Source organism: Eulemur rufifrons, chromosome 19, assembly GCF_041146395.1.
Source record: "Eulemur rufifrons isolate Redbay chromosome 19, OSU_ERuf_1, whole genome shotgun sequence".
Taxonomy (NCBI): Eukaryota; Metazoa; Chordata; class Mammalia; order Primates; family Lemuridae; genus Eulemur; species Eulemur rufifrons.
Genome location: NC_091001.1, coordinates 66,677,159 through 66,691,812, shown reverse-complemented (window position 1 = coordinate 66,691,812; position 14,654 = coordinate 66,677,159). Strand labels below are relative to the sequence as shown.

The 14,654-nt window shown below is 33.8% G+C and overlaps 1 protein-coding gene across 13 annotated transcripts in view; it reads left to right on the top strand.

Annotated features, from left to right (window-relative positions):
- The window catches only part of EHBP1 (EH domain binding protein 1), a 322,545-nt gene that overhangs the window by 145,914 nt on the left and 161,977 nt on the right, over nt 1–14,654 (top strand). For 7 of the 13 annotated variants that reach the window (XM_069494650.1, XM_069494648.1, XM_069494646.1 and 4 more), the window contains exons 8-9: nt 7,883–8,005; nt 11,712–11,952. In XM_069494650.1, the coding sequence (XP_069350751.1) occupies nt 7,883–8,005; nt 11,712–11,952 (364 nt within the window). Of the gene's footprint in view, nt 1–7,113; nt 7,219–7,882; nt 8,006–11,711; nt 11,953–14,654 lie in introns of all 13 variants that reach the window. The other 6 variants (XM_069494642.1, XM_069494641.1, XM_069494643.1 and 3 more) reach the window with 1 other exon arrangement.

Here is a 14,654-nt window from a genome sequence, read left to right as displayed (position 1 = left end):
AATTCCAAAGATGGTCATATTGTCAAATATTGCTTAAAGCATTGTGAAGTTGCCATATAGATGGAGGCACTGATTTACAACCATACAGTTTCATAATTCCTACTACTGGCTGCAGTAAACTTTCCATTAAAAAGCTTTATTTCTCCAACTTCAAGGTCTGTCACTCCTGATAGATTTTTCCCAACTGTAATTCAAAAATTCCTGCCCATTCGCTGGTGCTGCACTTCTGTAGAATGTATCTATACATGCAACATCAATAAAGGTTCCTGCCTGAGAGCCAGTCCCAAAATATGTTTCTTGTTAGCAGGGAATTCTGTCTCAGAACAGTATGAAGATTTTTGATCAGTCCAAGTACAGGTACCATGAATTTAAATCCTAGCAAAGACGGTTAATTTGTGGAAATACGTTTTGTCACTTTCTGTTGATTTAACAGCAACTTTCCAAAAGAAATTACTAACTAAATGCATAACTTTAAGGTATCAACCCAAGGGTACACCAAATTAATTGTTAACAATCTGTTCCCCTCAAGAAGTTTCGAGCTTAGCTGAGGAAATAATATACCTAATATAATTTTTACCAGTATAATGGAATTGCATTTTATGCATTTATATTGCAACATGAGGATATAATAGGGACAATTTAAAATGATTCCTTCCTCCATAAAAATTGTGTCAATAACAATTTCAGAGTTGGCAGAATGAGTGAATATAAACTGTGCTTAAGTTAGTGCCACTTTTGCTGATAAATAAAAATACCTGCCATACTTATTTGTACAATGTTTATAAAATACATGCAGTTCGTTTACTCTTGAGTTATTATTTTAACATTAATGTTGTTAAATTTCAATATACTTTTTATTATCCTAAAACTACTTCACTCAAACATTTTTAAAGTGGTAGTGCTGTTGCTAAAAAAAATTTCTGAAAGTTAATAACTTTGGAATGAAATTTACATGTGCTAAAAAATGCAACTAAGGAAGCCAAACAACTGCCATAATATGCTGTACCATTAATTTAGGTTACCACACTCTGCAACTATAATAGAAAATGCTGAGAAAAAAAACTATAACTTCAAAACAAAAATATGCTAGAATGATTGTGGATTTATCAATTTAGAACATAAATCTAGTCAACCCGCTGTCCCTACCTACCGTTGCTTCCTCAACACACACATTTCACACTCATTACTTTTGGAAAAGTAGTCTTGAATTATTGAGCTTTGACTTATATGTATACTCCAGAATATATTCCTCCCATAAAAATGCAACCACCCTATCCTGTACAAGTAAAAAGGTCAAATGGAACAAGGTAATAAACTGGAGAGAATGAAGCCTCATCATTCACTATGGCCTTTCAGTTAACATATATTAAATTCACAATATGTTCTGGATAATGTGCTAGAAGCTAGGGATAAAAAAACGATTATAAGACTCTATCTTGAGAGAATTTTATAAAATAGAGAAAAAATATGTAAATAATAACAGAATAATAACACTCAAGAGAAACCTTGAATCATCACAAGTTACATCAAAACAATTTCTTGGGCCAGAGAATTTTTAACTAACTAAAAGAAAGCTACTGCTGCAGGAATTTTAGAAAATAAGATATATATGTATGCTTAAAGATTTAGCTATAAAATCTAATTATTTTGAATGTGTTCATTACATCTGTATTTTGGTCAAAAAATGAGGTCCTTTCTTTTCATTTCAATACCAGCACAGAATTTGTAACATATTATCTTTTCTCCTATCACTGTCATCAAAACAGCACAATACTGCTCAAAACAGCTGCGAACATGTGTGGTTTTTATTAATAAAATTCTTACTGAAAGGACTAGTGTCTAATTGAGATTTAGTTTTAACCAAAAGTCATCTACAGAAAACAACCATATTCTCTGATCAAAAGATCAAGTTATTAGTAATATCCCACTAGAATATAAAAACTCATGCTGTAGAAAATGGCTGCATTTGTATATGGTACAGTAGTATCATAAAGGATAGAGTGGGCCAAGCTCAAGAGAGAGTGGGCATGAAAGGCTTCTCAGACTATGTGACAACAGAAGTAAATTTTGAAGGATAGATATCCTATGGTCTGAATGTTTATGTCCTCCCAAAATTCATATGTTGGAATGTAATCCCCAAGGTGATGGTATTAAGAAGTGGATCCTTGGGGAGGCGATTAATACATGAGAGCTCTGCCATCATAGATGAGATTAGTGCCCTTCTGAAAGGGCTTGAGGGAGCGAGTTTGTCCCTTTTCTTTGCCATTCTACAATAAGAAGACACATAGAAGGTGCCATCTGTAGGACCAAGCTCTCAGCAAACATCACACCTGCTGGCTCCTTGATCTTAGACTTCCCAGTTTCCATAACTGTGTGCAATAAATTTCGGTTGTTTATAAATTACTCAGTCTAAGATATTTTGTTATAGTTGCCTGAGCAAACTAAGACAAGGTAGAAGGTGACTGGTGGTGGTAGGGGAAGGACACCAACTTATCCTTCTGGAAAAACTCCAGTTGGCCAAATAATCAAAAATGAAAGATTGAAAAAAACCTCAAAGATGGCAAAGACATAGCATTTCAAAAATTATTGTATAATTATTGCTGACATCATTATGAAATGTAATACAAATGTCAGGATTTATTATTGAAAGAACCAATAAAATATTATTAAATATGATAATAACCAGAAAGGGTTAGAGAGAAGGGTTGAAATAAAGAGAAGAAGAGAATCGTATTATATCTCTCATCTTACAAGAGGAGAGTCAACAAATTCTGTTTTATTTTTAATGTAAGTAGAGAAATACAGGCTCATTCATTTATCTGTTTGTCTTATTTATTTTATTTATTATAGAGACTATTACAAAATGAAAATAGTGTATATAACTTACAAATTATTTTTTTAAAATGTTTAAATAAAATTGGAGAATGGAAAAATGTAGGGGATGGGTGGGAAAAAATAATGAGAACAGTCCAAAAATAAAAGTAATGTAAGTGTAGTTAAGTATGTCAGTTATCAAGAAATGTAACTATTAAAGGGCCAGTATTATAAAGTTAAAACAACTAAATGCTATTTATAAGAGAAGTATGTATTATAAAATAACACAGGTTAAAAATAAAGAGATAAATATGCCAAGAAAATACAAATACAAGGAAAGCATGTTTTACAAATAGCGACATCAGGCAAAATTTCAAGACAAGGAACATTAAATGGGGCAAACTGATACAAATTCCAATTAAACTTTAAGAGAAACTTTTTAGATTAATTTAACATTAAAGACTTCTGTCTTTAATAAATGAACTATACAAAAAGAATATGAATAACTTAATATATAGTCATCTCATGGTATATGCAGGGCATTGGTTTCAGGACTCCTGTGTATGCCAAAATCCTTGCATACTCAAGTTCTATGGTCGGCCCTGTGGAACCCATGTATGTGTATATATCCCAAAAGTCGGCCCTCCATGTGTATGTGGGTTTCACATCTCCCAACTACTGTGTTTTCCCTCCACATTTGGTTGAATAAAATCCACACATAAGTGGACCCACACAGTTCAAATCTATGTTGTTCAAAGATCAACTGTATAGGCAGGTTGTACCTGCTAGCTCAAAGATACTGCAGGTTTAATTCCAGACCACTACAATAAAATGAATATTGCAATAAGGTGAGTCACAAATTTTTTTATTTCCCTGTGAATATAAAAGGTATTTTTACACTATACTATAGTCTATTAAGTGTGCAATAACATTATGTCTAAAAAAATGTACATACCTTAATTTAAAAATGCTTTATTGATAAAAAATGGTAATGATCATTTGTGCTTTCAGCAAGTAATCATCTTTTTGCTGTTTGAGGGTCTTGCCTCAACATTGACAGCTACTGACTGATCAGGGTGGTTTCTACTGAAGGTTGGGGTGGCTCTGGTAATTTCTTAAAATAAGACAATAGTAAAGTTGGCCTCATTGATTCACTCCCCCTTGCACGAAAGATTTCTCTATAGCATGTGATGCTATTTGATAGCATTTTACCCACAGTAGAACTTCCTTCAAAATTGGAGTCAACCTTCTTAAACCCTGCCCACTACTTTATCAAATAAGTTGATATAATATTCTAACTCCTTTGCTGTCATTTCAACAGTGTTCATAACATAGTCATCAGAAGTAGATTCTATCTGAAGAAACCACTTTCTTTGCTTATCCATAAGAAGCAACTCCTCATCCATTCAAGTTTTATCATGAGATTGCAGCAATTCAGCCACACCTTCAGGCTCCTCTTCTAATTCTAGTTCTCTTGCGTTTTCCACCACATCTGTAGTTATTTCCTCCACCGAAGTCTTGAGACCCTGAAGGTCAGCCATGAGGGTTGGAGTCAACTCTTTGGTCAAACTCCTGTTAATGTTAATATTTTGACAATCTCCCACGAATCTCAAATGTTCTCAGTGGCGTCTAGAATGATGAATCCTTTCCAGAAGGTTTTAAATTTACTTTGCCCAGATTCATCAGAGGAATCACTATCTATGGCAGCCAAATCTTAACAGAATGTATTTCTTAAATAATAGGACTTGAAAGTAAACACTACTCCTTGATCCATGAGCTGCAGAAACAACACTCATCTCCTTGTCCATCCCCACCAGAGCTTTTGGGTGATCAGGTGTATTGTCAATGAGCAGTAATATTTTGAATGGAATCTTTTTTTCTGAACAGTAGTTCTCAACAGCGAGCTTAAAATATTCAGTAGGCCATGATGTAAAGAGGTGTGCTGTCCTCTAGGCTTTTTGTTGCATTTATAGAGCACAGGCAGAGTAGATTTAGCATAATTCTTAAGGGCCCTAGGATTCTCAGAATGGTAAATGAACATCGGCTTCAACTTAAAGTCATCAGTTACACTAACGCCTAACAAGAGTCAGCCTGTCCTTTGAAGCTCCGAAGCCAGGTGTTGACTTCTCTCTAGCTATGACAGTCCCGCATGGCATCTTCTTCCGATAGAAGGCTGTTTTGTCTACATGGAAAATCTGTTGTTGAGTGCAGCCACCTTCATCCACGATCTTAGCTAGATCTTCTAGATCACTTGCTGCGGCTTCTACATCAGCACTTGCTGCTTCGCCTTGCACTTTAATATTATGAAGACAGCTTCTTTCCTTAAACCTCAAGAACCAACCTCTCTGCTAGCTTCAGACTTCTCTTCTACAGCTTCCTCACCTCTCTCAGCCTTCAGAGAATTGAAGAGAGTTACGGCCTTTCTCTGGATTAGGCTTTGGCTTAGGGGAATGTTGTGGCTGGTTTGATCTATCCAGACCACTAAAACTTTCTCCCCATCAGCAATAAAGCCGTTTCTTATCATTCATGTGTTCACTGGGGTAGCACTTTTAGTTTGTCTCAAGGACTCTTCCTTTGCATTCACAACTTGGCTAAGTATTTGGCACAAGAGGCGTAGCTATCAGCCTATCTCTGCTTTCAACATGCCTTCCTCACTAAGCTTAATCATTTCTAACTTTTCCTTTAAAGTGAGAGACGTGCCACTCTTCCTTTCACTAGAACACTTAGAGGCCATTGTAGGGTTACTAATTGACTTAATTTCAATATTGTTGTGTCTCAGGGAATAAGGACACCTGAGGAAAGGGTGAGAGATGGGGAAACATCGGGCGGGTAGAGCAGTCAGAATGCACACGTTTAAGTTCACCATCTCATATGGACATGATTGCGGCACTCCAAAGTGGTTATTAACATTAAAGGTCACTAATCAGAGATCACCATAACAGATATAATAATAATAAAGTTTGAAATATTGCAATAATTACAAAATGTGACAGAGACATGAAGTGAGCACATGCTGTTGGAAAAATGGTGCTAATAGGTTTGCTCAACACAGAGACACCACAAACATTCAATTTGTCAAAAACGCAGTATCTGTGAAGTGCAATATAATGATATTTGCCTGTAGGCATTTATTAAGTCTGTTTCAATATTAATTTGTGTCTTTATAACATGTAAATTATACAAGGACAATACTATGTCTTTTTTTCATCCTTGTGTCCCAAGCATAGTGCCTGGTATAGGCTGATTAATAAATATTTATTCAAGATACGTACGGATAAAGGCGGCCATATTACAAACATAAATTCTGTCGTTTAGTTCTAATAAAATTTAGCATGTGTACTTAGATTTACAGTGTTCAAGAACAGTACTTTTAATGTCAAATTTATAGCTGTTTTCTACTGTCAGCCATTTTCTTTTATTGCCATTGAGTGATTTGGATTTATTTGGCTTATCCTTATACCTAAGTTATTTCTAGGTTGTAACATCGGAAACATCAGGGATTAACTATATTATCCTAATAGACTCTTACTAATTTTTTCCAAGTTGTCTAATTTTCACCTAGTGAATGATAATTTCACATATTCAGAATTGTCCAAATATATATGACTGATGTAAAAAAATTCATTTCATACACAGAATGAATTCTATATCTTAATTTTTTTTTGTCTGTCCTTTTCTTTTTTGTTTTGTCTTTTCTCAGCTAAAGTATATGACTTTCTAAAGCAAATGCTTAGAGTGGCCTTAAAAGAACAGATTCCATAGAAAACAGTAGTAGAAAATAGTAGCTAATGCCTGCTTTTCTTGTTTTAGTCCTGATTTTTAAAATTCTAGAACATGAACAAATGCTTATATACATGATTCATGCAGTTATATTCTTAAAAGCTTTAGTTTAAATATAGTATAAGACACATGATAAATATTTTCTGCAGTATCAGAGGATATTTTTTATTCTTTTTTAAATGTATATGTACATTTTTAATGTAAGTTCAAATATAAAATGTGGTTGTTGAAAGCCAGTGTCAACCTCTTGGGTTGTTTATTATCTTTGTTTTTAACATAATTGTTATGTTACTATTATAAATTTTAATAATAAAATGTTTTCTACTTTAAAATATGAGTACAGCATAACATTCAGCTAAATACATCTGTGATAGTTCATCAAAATAACATCCTCTGAATGTATTCTCTTGATTAACCAAACATCCCCTCTCTTTGTCTTTTTGAGTAACAGCATGCTTCTACTGCTCTTTAATTAAATGACCTTACCGTACATTTGTCTCGACTGGCTTCTGTTTACAGAAATTGTAAACCAGTTGAATGCTCTGAGCAGCTTAGATGAAGATCAAGATGACTGCATAAAGCAAGCAAATATGCCTTCAGCTAAATCAGCCAGTTCCTCTGAAGGTCTAAGAGCTTTCCTCCTTTCTTTCTGCTTCTGATTGCCTGTATTTACTGTGACCTGCCACCTCTTGACTTCTGTCTGTACTTAGCTATCAGTTTTGTCTTTGTGCTTTTCCTCGAATTTTTTTTTTCTTTTTGGTAATTTGTAGTGCACCAACAGGCAACAAGATAACAGAATTTATCTTTGGTAAAGTCTTGTATCAGGATCCTTAATAAGACAGTGGTTTTAAAACATCTTGTAAGATAATACTTGGTCATATAAGATGATGATATTTCTTCAGAAAGCTTATATATTATAAATGTATTATTTTAAAAATATTTTCTTATATTAAACCCATTTCAGTTATTCATATTTGGGAGTGAAAGATGTTTTTTCTAAAAATCTTTGTCAGTACTTTATTAGATGAAATTAAATTCAGATGAAAGTTTAGTATAGTTCATTATGTGATATAATTTTCAAATTAATATGCATGTTTCTTTTGTTTTATTTGAAAATGTTGGTATGCTACAAAATACTTGAGTGGCATTTTGCCATTGATAAAATGCTATATCTTATTATTTGCAAGTATTATTAGTGTGAATTTTTACAATTTGAAATGTTTCTCGAATGATCAATGCTTATATTTAACCCTAAGTGTAGGGAGCTAATCCATATGTTTATTTTCAGAGCTTATCAACAAACTTAACTTTTTGGATGAAGCAGAAAAGGACTTGGCCACTGTGAATTCAAATCCATTTGATGATCCTGATGTAGCAGAATTAAATCCATTTGGAGATCCTGACTCAGAAGGTGGCAAGTTTTTCTGTACTTTGAAAGTCTTTGTATAGTCAAGCTCTCTTGAATCGAAGGGGAGGAAAAGATTCTTTTTAAAGACTCAAAAAATAATGTTTATTTATAATGATAGTATTATCATGTTCAGTACCACTTGCAGTTGAGCAGCAATCCTGGGTGGCTTCCATTGATCCGTTTTTAAAGAAAGCCTTACATAGAAATTTACATGGTGCTTATTTTTTAATTCTCTGTTAGTTTGGTCAAACAGATAGTAAAGGTCTAATGTTAAAGATAACAGTATTTTACCTAACTGACATACAATCAAGTCTCATTCATTTGCCTACCAAGTGAGGTCAAGTTGTTGGACATAGTGATATTGGGGTGGTAGAGGTAGCTTCTCTCTTTTATACAGCTCCTTTTCCTTGATGCTCATACAGTCTAATGAGCCTCTCTACCCCCAGCGTCATGTCTCTCTGGCTGACAATCACAGTTAGTAGTGAGAATGAGTTGTGTATGTGATAGCATGGAGCAAAGAGAAGGTTGAGAACCACTGCCTTCATATATACAGTAAAGAATAAAACTAGGGACTTTTTTTTTCCCCGAGTCATTTTTCTTACCAAGTAGTTTTAAACTTATAAAGCCTGGTTAAGCACTGTTGCAGAAGTGAGACCTCTGTTTAATTAAACTCTGTTTGCTCAAAGTAAATGCAAGAATGATTAACCACTGCTTACATCTTTTTGACTGCTCCTATGAAATCTTCATGAGCTTTAAAGAATCTTGCTACTTCCTGTCATGGTGAAAATGAGGTTTCAGCTTCAGGATTCACTCTGTTAGAGAAATATTCTTTCGTAATTCTTTGTTCTCTTCCTTCACTTTCTCCCCTCTTACCAGACTCCAAATTAGTAAATTTAAATTAATGAGTATTTATTTTGTTTGTGAGCTATACATTTTAGCACATTTGAAATCTTAATAAAGATTACCATAAATCTTAGAGGCAACCAGATCAACTACCTCTTTTCATAGTTTAGGAAGCTGAGGCCTAGAGGAGTTAAATGCTTTAAACTTTAGATAGATGGAGGTAGAGCTGGAGCTAAGATTCCTAATTAGGTAACTTCTTTTGAGCACACAACTTCTCCTCAATTGTGTACTATGTATATCTGAGTATACTGAGTTCGAAAATATTACCAAAATATTTTGAGACATCAGTATTTGAGCTATCCATTTCAAAATCAAATAAGTAATTTTTCTAAATATACGTGGGACTGTTGTCCAAGTTATAGAAGAGAGTAGCAGATAACACTCAAGATTATATTTCTATTTAGAAGAGGTAAGCAAGCCTGATTCAGAATCTTTAATTATGCCTAAACAGCTAAGAAAATATGTGGCAACCAGTGTTCTCTTTAAATATATGACTACTAGAGTCTTTGGAGTGTTTTTTATTAGAAAAATGTTTATTTTCCTAGAAATAATTTATTTTTTATTGATTAAAAACTTGCATCCTCAAGTAACAAAAGTATTTGGGGAAGAAAAAGTGTGTTGCAATTGTTCAGATGATTCTTTTTTTGCTTTACAGCTTCAATTTTCCTCTTATAGTCATTTTTTGTTGCTTTTACAGCTTCAATTCTCCTCTTATATTTATGTGCTTCAGTGACCCTTTTAGAAACTTACTAAATGTATTTGTTAGTTTTTGTATGAAATAGTCTTATCCTAAACCCTCCTTTGTTGCCTGTTCTATCATCTTCAAATCTTGCTCTATAGTTTGTATACTTTCCTGTTTTTGATTTTGTAACTGATGAATTTGCTTGGATCAATTTTTACAATCCTCTTCCTTAAAGTAAAAATAAAATTCTTATTTCCATTGACCAGTTTTGTTAGTTCCTTAAGCATTTGGCCTTGATATTTGTTAATAAAAAAATTGAGTAGGAAAAACTTTGTATTCCCTCTTCCCCTACAGAGAAAAGAAAATGCTTCATTTACGTTATTACAAAGATTCTAGTGGTGTTAAGTTTGAATATTATTGTGGTGTTACAAAAGATACATGGTTACTGAGTCTGTTCTCTAACATAGGCTATGTTTAAATTCATTTCAGTATTGACTTGTTATGATTTTATGAATTTTCTTTTACACTTTATAATTGCTTCACCATGGTGTACAGAATTTCAATCCAGAATTTATTTTATGTTTTTTCAATATAAAGACAAAAAAAGTTTTCTGGGCTAATGTCTAAAATATAAGTAGTTTGACTTCAAAATACAAGTTATTAATACATGTCAATCATGAATTTTTTAATAGATTAAATTATTTCAAATATCATTTATGAAACTATTATAATTTTCTTGAGAATTTCAATAAGCAATTTCTTCCTTCCTCTCCGAGGATATTTTGTTATAGCTGCATGGCATAATTAAAATTATTTTTAATTTTTATTTATTTGTTTTTAGAAACAGGGTCTTAGTCACCCAGGCTAGGGTACACTGGCATGATCATAGCTCACTGCAGCCTCAAACTCCTGGGTTCAAGCAATCCTCTCACCTCAGCCTCCCAAGTAGCTGGCACTATAGGCACGCAGAAGCACAACTGGCTAATTTTTCTTATTTTTTATAGAGATGAGGTCTCACTATATTTCCCAGGCTAGTCTCAAACTCCTAGCCTCAGGCAATCCTCCCGTCTCAGCCTCCCAAAGTGCTAGGATTACATACATGAGCCACTATGCTCAGCCTAAAATTATTTTAAGTATATTATACTATGATTATTGGATCTCTGAAACTTTTCTTCAATTTGGAAAAATTTTTATTTTTATCAGCAAATTTTAGACAGTTTTATTGTATATTCTAGTTTTGTTTTAAAATATTACTACACATAAATGAAAAAAAGATTCGTGCTAAGTACTTCATGACTATTGTTGGAAGACCTAATACTATTATATTGGTTTTTGTGTTGAGTCAGAGTTTTATTTTTCAGAGTACCTCTATTTTCATATTGAAATTTGAAATAATAAAATTTAGAAAAATTTAGTGTAACATGCCTATCAGCTTATTAGTATGATTTTAATATAGTGCTTTCAACTTGAGGATCCTTATATAATTCTTATTAGAGTATTGATTGGATCTAAGTTATATTAGAAAAACAATCTGATGAAAAGTTCTAAAGATTGAAGGTCTTTTATTAGCATACAGAAACCTGCTCTTTGAAAACTTTGAGAAAAGAAGTTAAGCGATGTGTAGGTATATTTTAATATAGTCCAGAATGAATTTTCAGATCCCTAAGTGATCTGTGCTTGTGTAACTACCAAAGATTATTTCAAATTTTAATGCATTTCATGTTCTTTTGAAATCAGTTTGGGATGGCAAGCTGGTATAATGATATAAAATAAGCAATAATATAGCACATTTAAGAAAGTTAAAATTTCCAAAATGGGTGTTACATAATGCTAATATTATTAGAGACTACAGAGGCTCTCAAGAAACATTAATGATCCAAAGATGCCATTTTGGGGAGCATCATTCCTAGAGAAGTAGACAGAGATCTTAGATATCACATCCTCTGAACTTCAGGGTTCCTTAGCCTGTCTAAAATATATTCTCATTTCATTATTGCTTTATATTTTCTCAGCCCCATAGAGCTTATTAATTCAAGATTGTATACTTTTTAAAGCACTAAAAATATAAGAAAATATTATATGGTATTAATTTAATTTAATTCTTCTTTTGCTATTGTTTTATAGAACCAATCACTGAAACAGCTTCACCTAAAAAACCAGAAGAATCTCTTTATAATAACAGCTATAATCCCTTTCAAGAGGTACAGACTTCACAATATTCAAACCCATTCGATGAGCCAGAAACTTTTTTAACTATAAAGGATTCTCCTCCCCAGTCTACAAAAAGAAAAAATATAAGACCTGTGGACATGAGCAAGTATCTCTATGCTGATAGTTCGAAAACTGAAGAAGAAGAGTTGGATGAGTAAGTACATTTCATTTTGGTATCAACACAGGTCAGTTTCTTTGTTAACTGAAGTTGAGATTCTTCTGTAATATACCATTTGATGGATAAAAACATTAATGTACAGTTTATAAGTTAGTATCTAACATCCTGAATTTTTATAGTCTTAACCCTTACTCTCCCACCCTCTTCCAGGTGGGTAGGTGTGTACCCTAAACTAACAAATGAGGGAGATATATTCTTGGAATTTCTGGCTGGAATTCCAATTGTGTCTTCTTACAGAAAACATGTTATAAATGGTATTTAGGTGTTTTTAATCGAACTCTGTAGGCATCACACTTTAATTATGTTATAGGTCTGTTGAGGGAACCAGATAATCATTTATGGTACTGGTTTGATGAGAAGACTTGTTCAAATGCCAAATAATGAGATCATGACATTTATAAATTTGGGATTATCACAAGCTCAACATGTATAGACAGTGTGACTAGGGCTGCCATTTTGCTCAAATCTAGGGTGGGAATAAAAAGGAGATGAGTTCATATTGTAATCTGGAGTTGTACAGTGTACAACCTTTGTGGCTACAAACCATGCCCTTGAGTGTGTTTCGAAAGCAACAACAGGTGGGTGCAGTGGCTAATGCCTGTAATCCTAGCACTCTGGGAGGCCGAGGCAGGAGGATTGCTTGAGGCCAGGAGTTTGAGAACAGCCTGAGCAAGAGCAAGACCCCATCTCTACAAAAAATAGAAAAATTAGCTGGGCATGGAGTCAGTGCCTATAGTCCCAGCTACTTAGGAGGCTGAGGCAGAAGAATCACTTGAGCACAGGAGTTTGAGGTTACAGTGAGCTATGTTGACACCAGTGCACACTAGCCTGGGTGACAGAGCAAGAGTCTCTCTCAAATAAATAGCAACAACAAAACTTGTATTTCCAGCCATGATGGAGTGACACAGGCTGGATTTAGCCTTTTGACTTAAACAACTAAAAAACAAAATAAAATTATATGAAACAATGTTTTTTTGGACATTAGATACAAACAGCATGTGAGCTCTACAATTTTCCAACCATATTTATGAGAAAGAGTTTATAAATGCAGTTCAGGGAGAAAAAGCCCAAATAGACCCTGGTAATCTCCCTGAATTGAGGAGACAAAGTTTGGACCTAGGGGGGCTAGAATTTGTGGACAGAGTACCAGAGAGGATAGAGCTACTCATAGAGAGAGTTTCAGAGATCTGTAGAAAGTTTCTCTTTGAGTCTTTAGTTAAGTACTGATCAGAGCGTGCATGTGACGAAATCACCAAGAACAGAGAAACAAACAGAACAATCCCTGGAGTTTACTCAGGATCAAGAATAGTTTGTGTTCCCACCAGCCAGAGAAGAAAGACATGGAACATCAAGAAGAGTCTTCAGTATTGCCTCAGTAGTGGGGCCAAATTAGCCCTAGACTATAAAGACTGTTATGGGCCTCTCTAACAAAGCTTAAAGGCAAGGCTCAAAAGAATCAAACTAACTTCAAGGAACATAACTGCATCCCACATGAAACCCCAAAATGGTTATGTTAATACCAAAAAGCCCAACACCCAAAACATAAAATTCACACTATCTGACAGGCAATCAATAATATACCAGGCATGGAAAGAAGTAAGAAAATCTGACCCATAATGAGGAGAAAACAAAATGATTAGGTATGAATTCAGAAATGGGACAGATGATGAAATTAATAGGCAAGCATGGTAAAATAACTTTTACAAATATATGCCAGTTATTCAGGAAGGTAGAAGAAAATGTAAGCATGGATGATACAAAAAATCCAAATCAAATAGAGATAAGAAATACAGAGTCTAAGATGAAAAATACATTAGAGCCACATTGGATACTGCAGAAGGAAACATTAGTGAACCTAAAGACATAGCAATAGAAACTATCTAGATTAGGGGAAGAGAAAGAGAAAAGAAACTATCCAGTTTGAAACAGAGGGGGAAGAAAATGAACAGAGGATCAGTGACCTGTGGAACAATTTCAAGTGGCCTAACATATGTAATTGGAGTTCTAGAGGAGAAAAGAAAGAGTGAGGGGGACAGAAAAACTTTTGAAGAAATAATGGCCAAAAGTTTTAGAAGTTAAAAAAAAATATATATATATGTATATAAACCTACAGGTCCAAGAAACTGAATGAACCCCAAGCACAAAAAACAAGCAAACCACAGCAAGCTTTGTCAATGAAAACAATTCAAGCCAGATGACAGTGGGGTGATAGGTTTAAAATACAGAAAGACAAAACAAAAACCTGTCAACACAAATTTCTATTCCCAGCCCCCCCTCCCCAAAAAAGCAAAATAATGGGATTTTTAGACATCCAAAAACTGAAAGAATTTCTTACCATCAGATTTGCTCTGCAAAAGAATGTTTAAAAAGAAGTCCTTCAGACAGGAGGACAATGACACCATTTGGAAATTTGGATCTACATAAAGGAACAAAGAGCACAAGACATGACAAATATGTTTGTATATATAAATTACTTATTTTCAAAAATCTCTTTAAAAGATAATTGTTTAAGCCTTCAATAATGTATTCTGGGTTATATAATACATACTGTAGAAGTAAATTGCATGATAATAATAGTATAAAGGCTGAGAGTGGGGAAATTGAAGGATACTGTTTTAAACTTATTATACATAATGTTAATTAATACTTGAAGGTACACTTTTTTTTTTCAGAGGTGA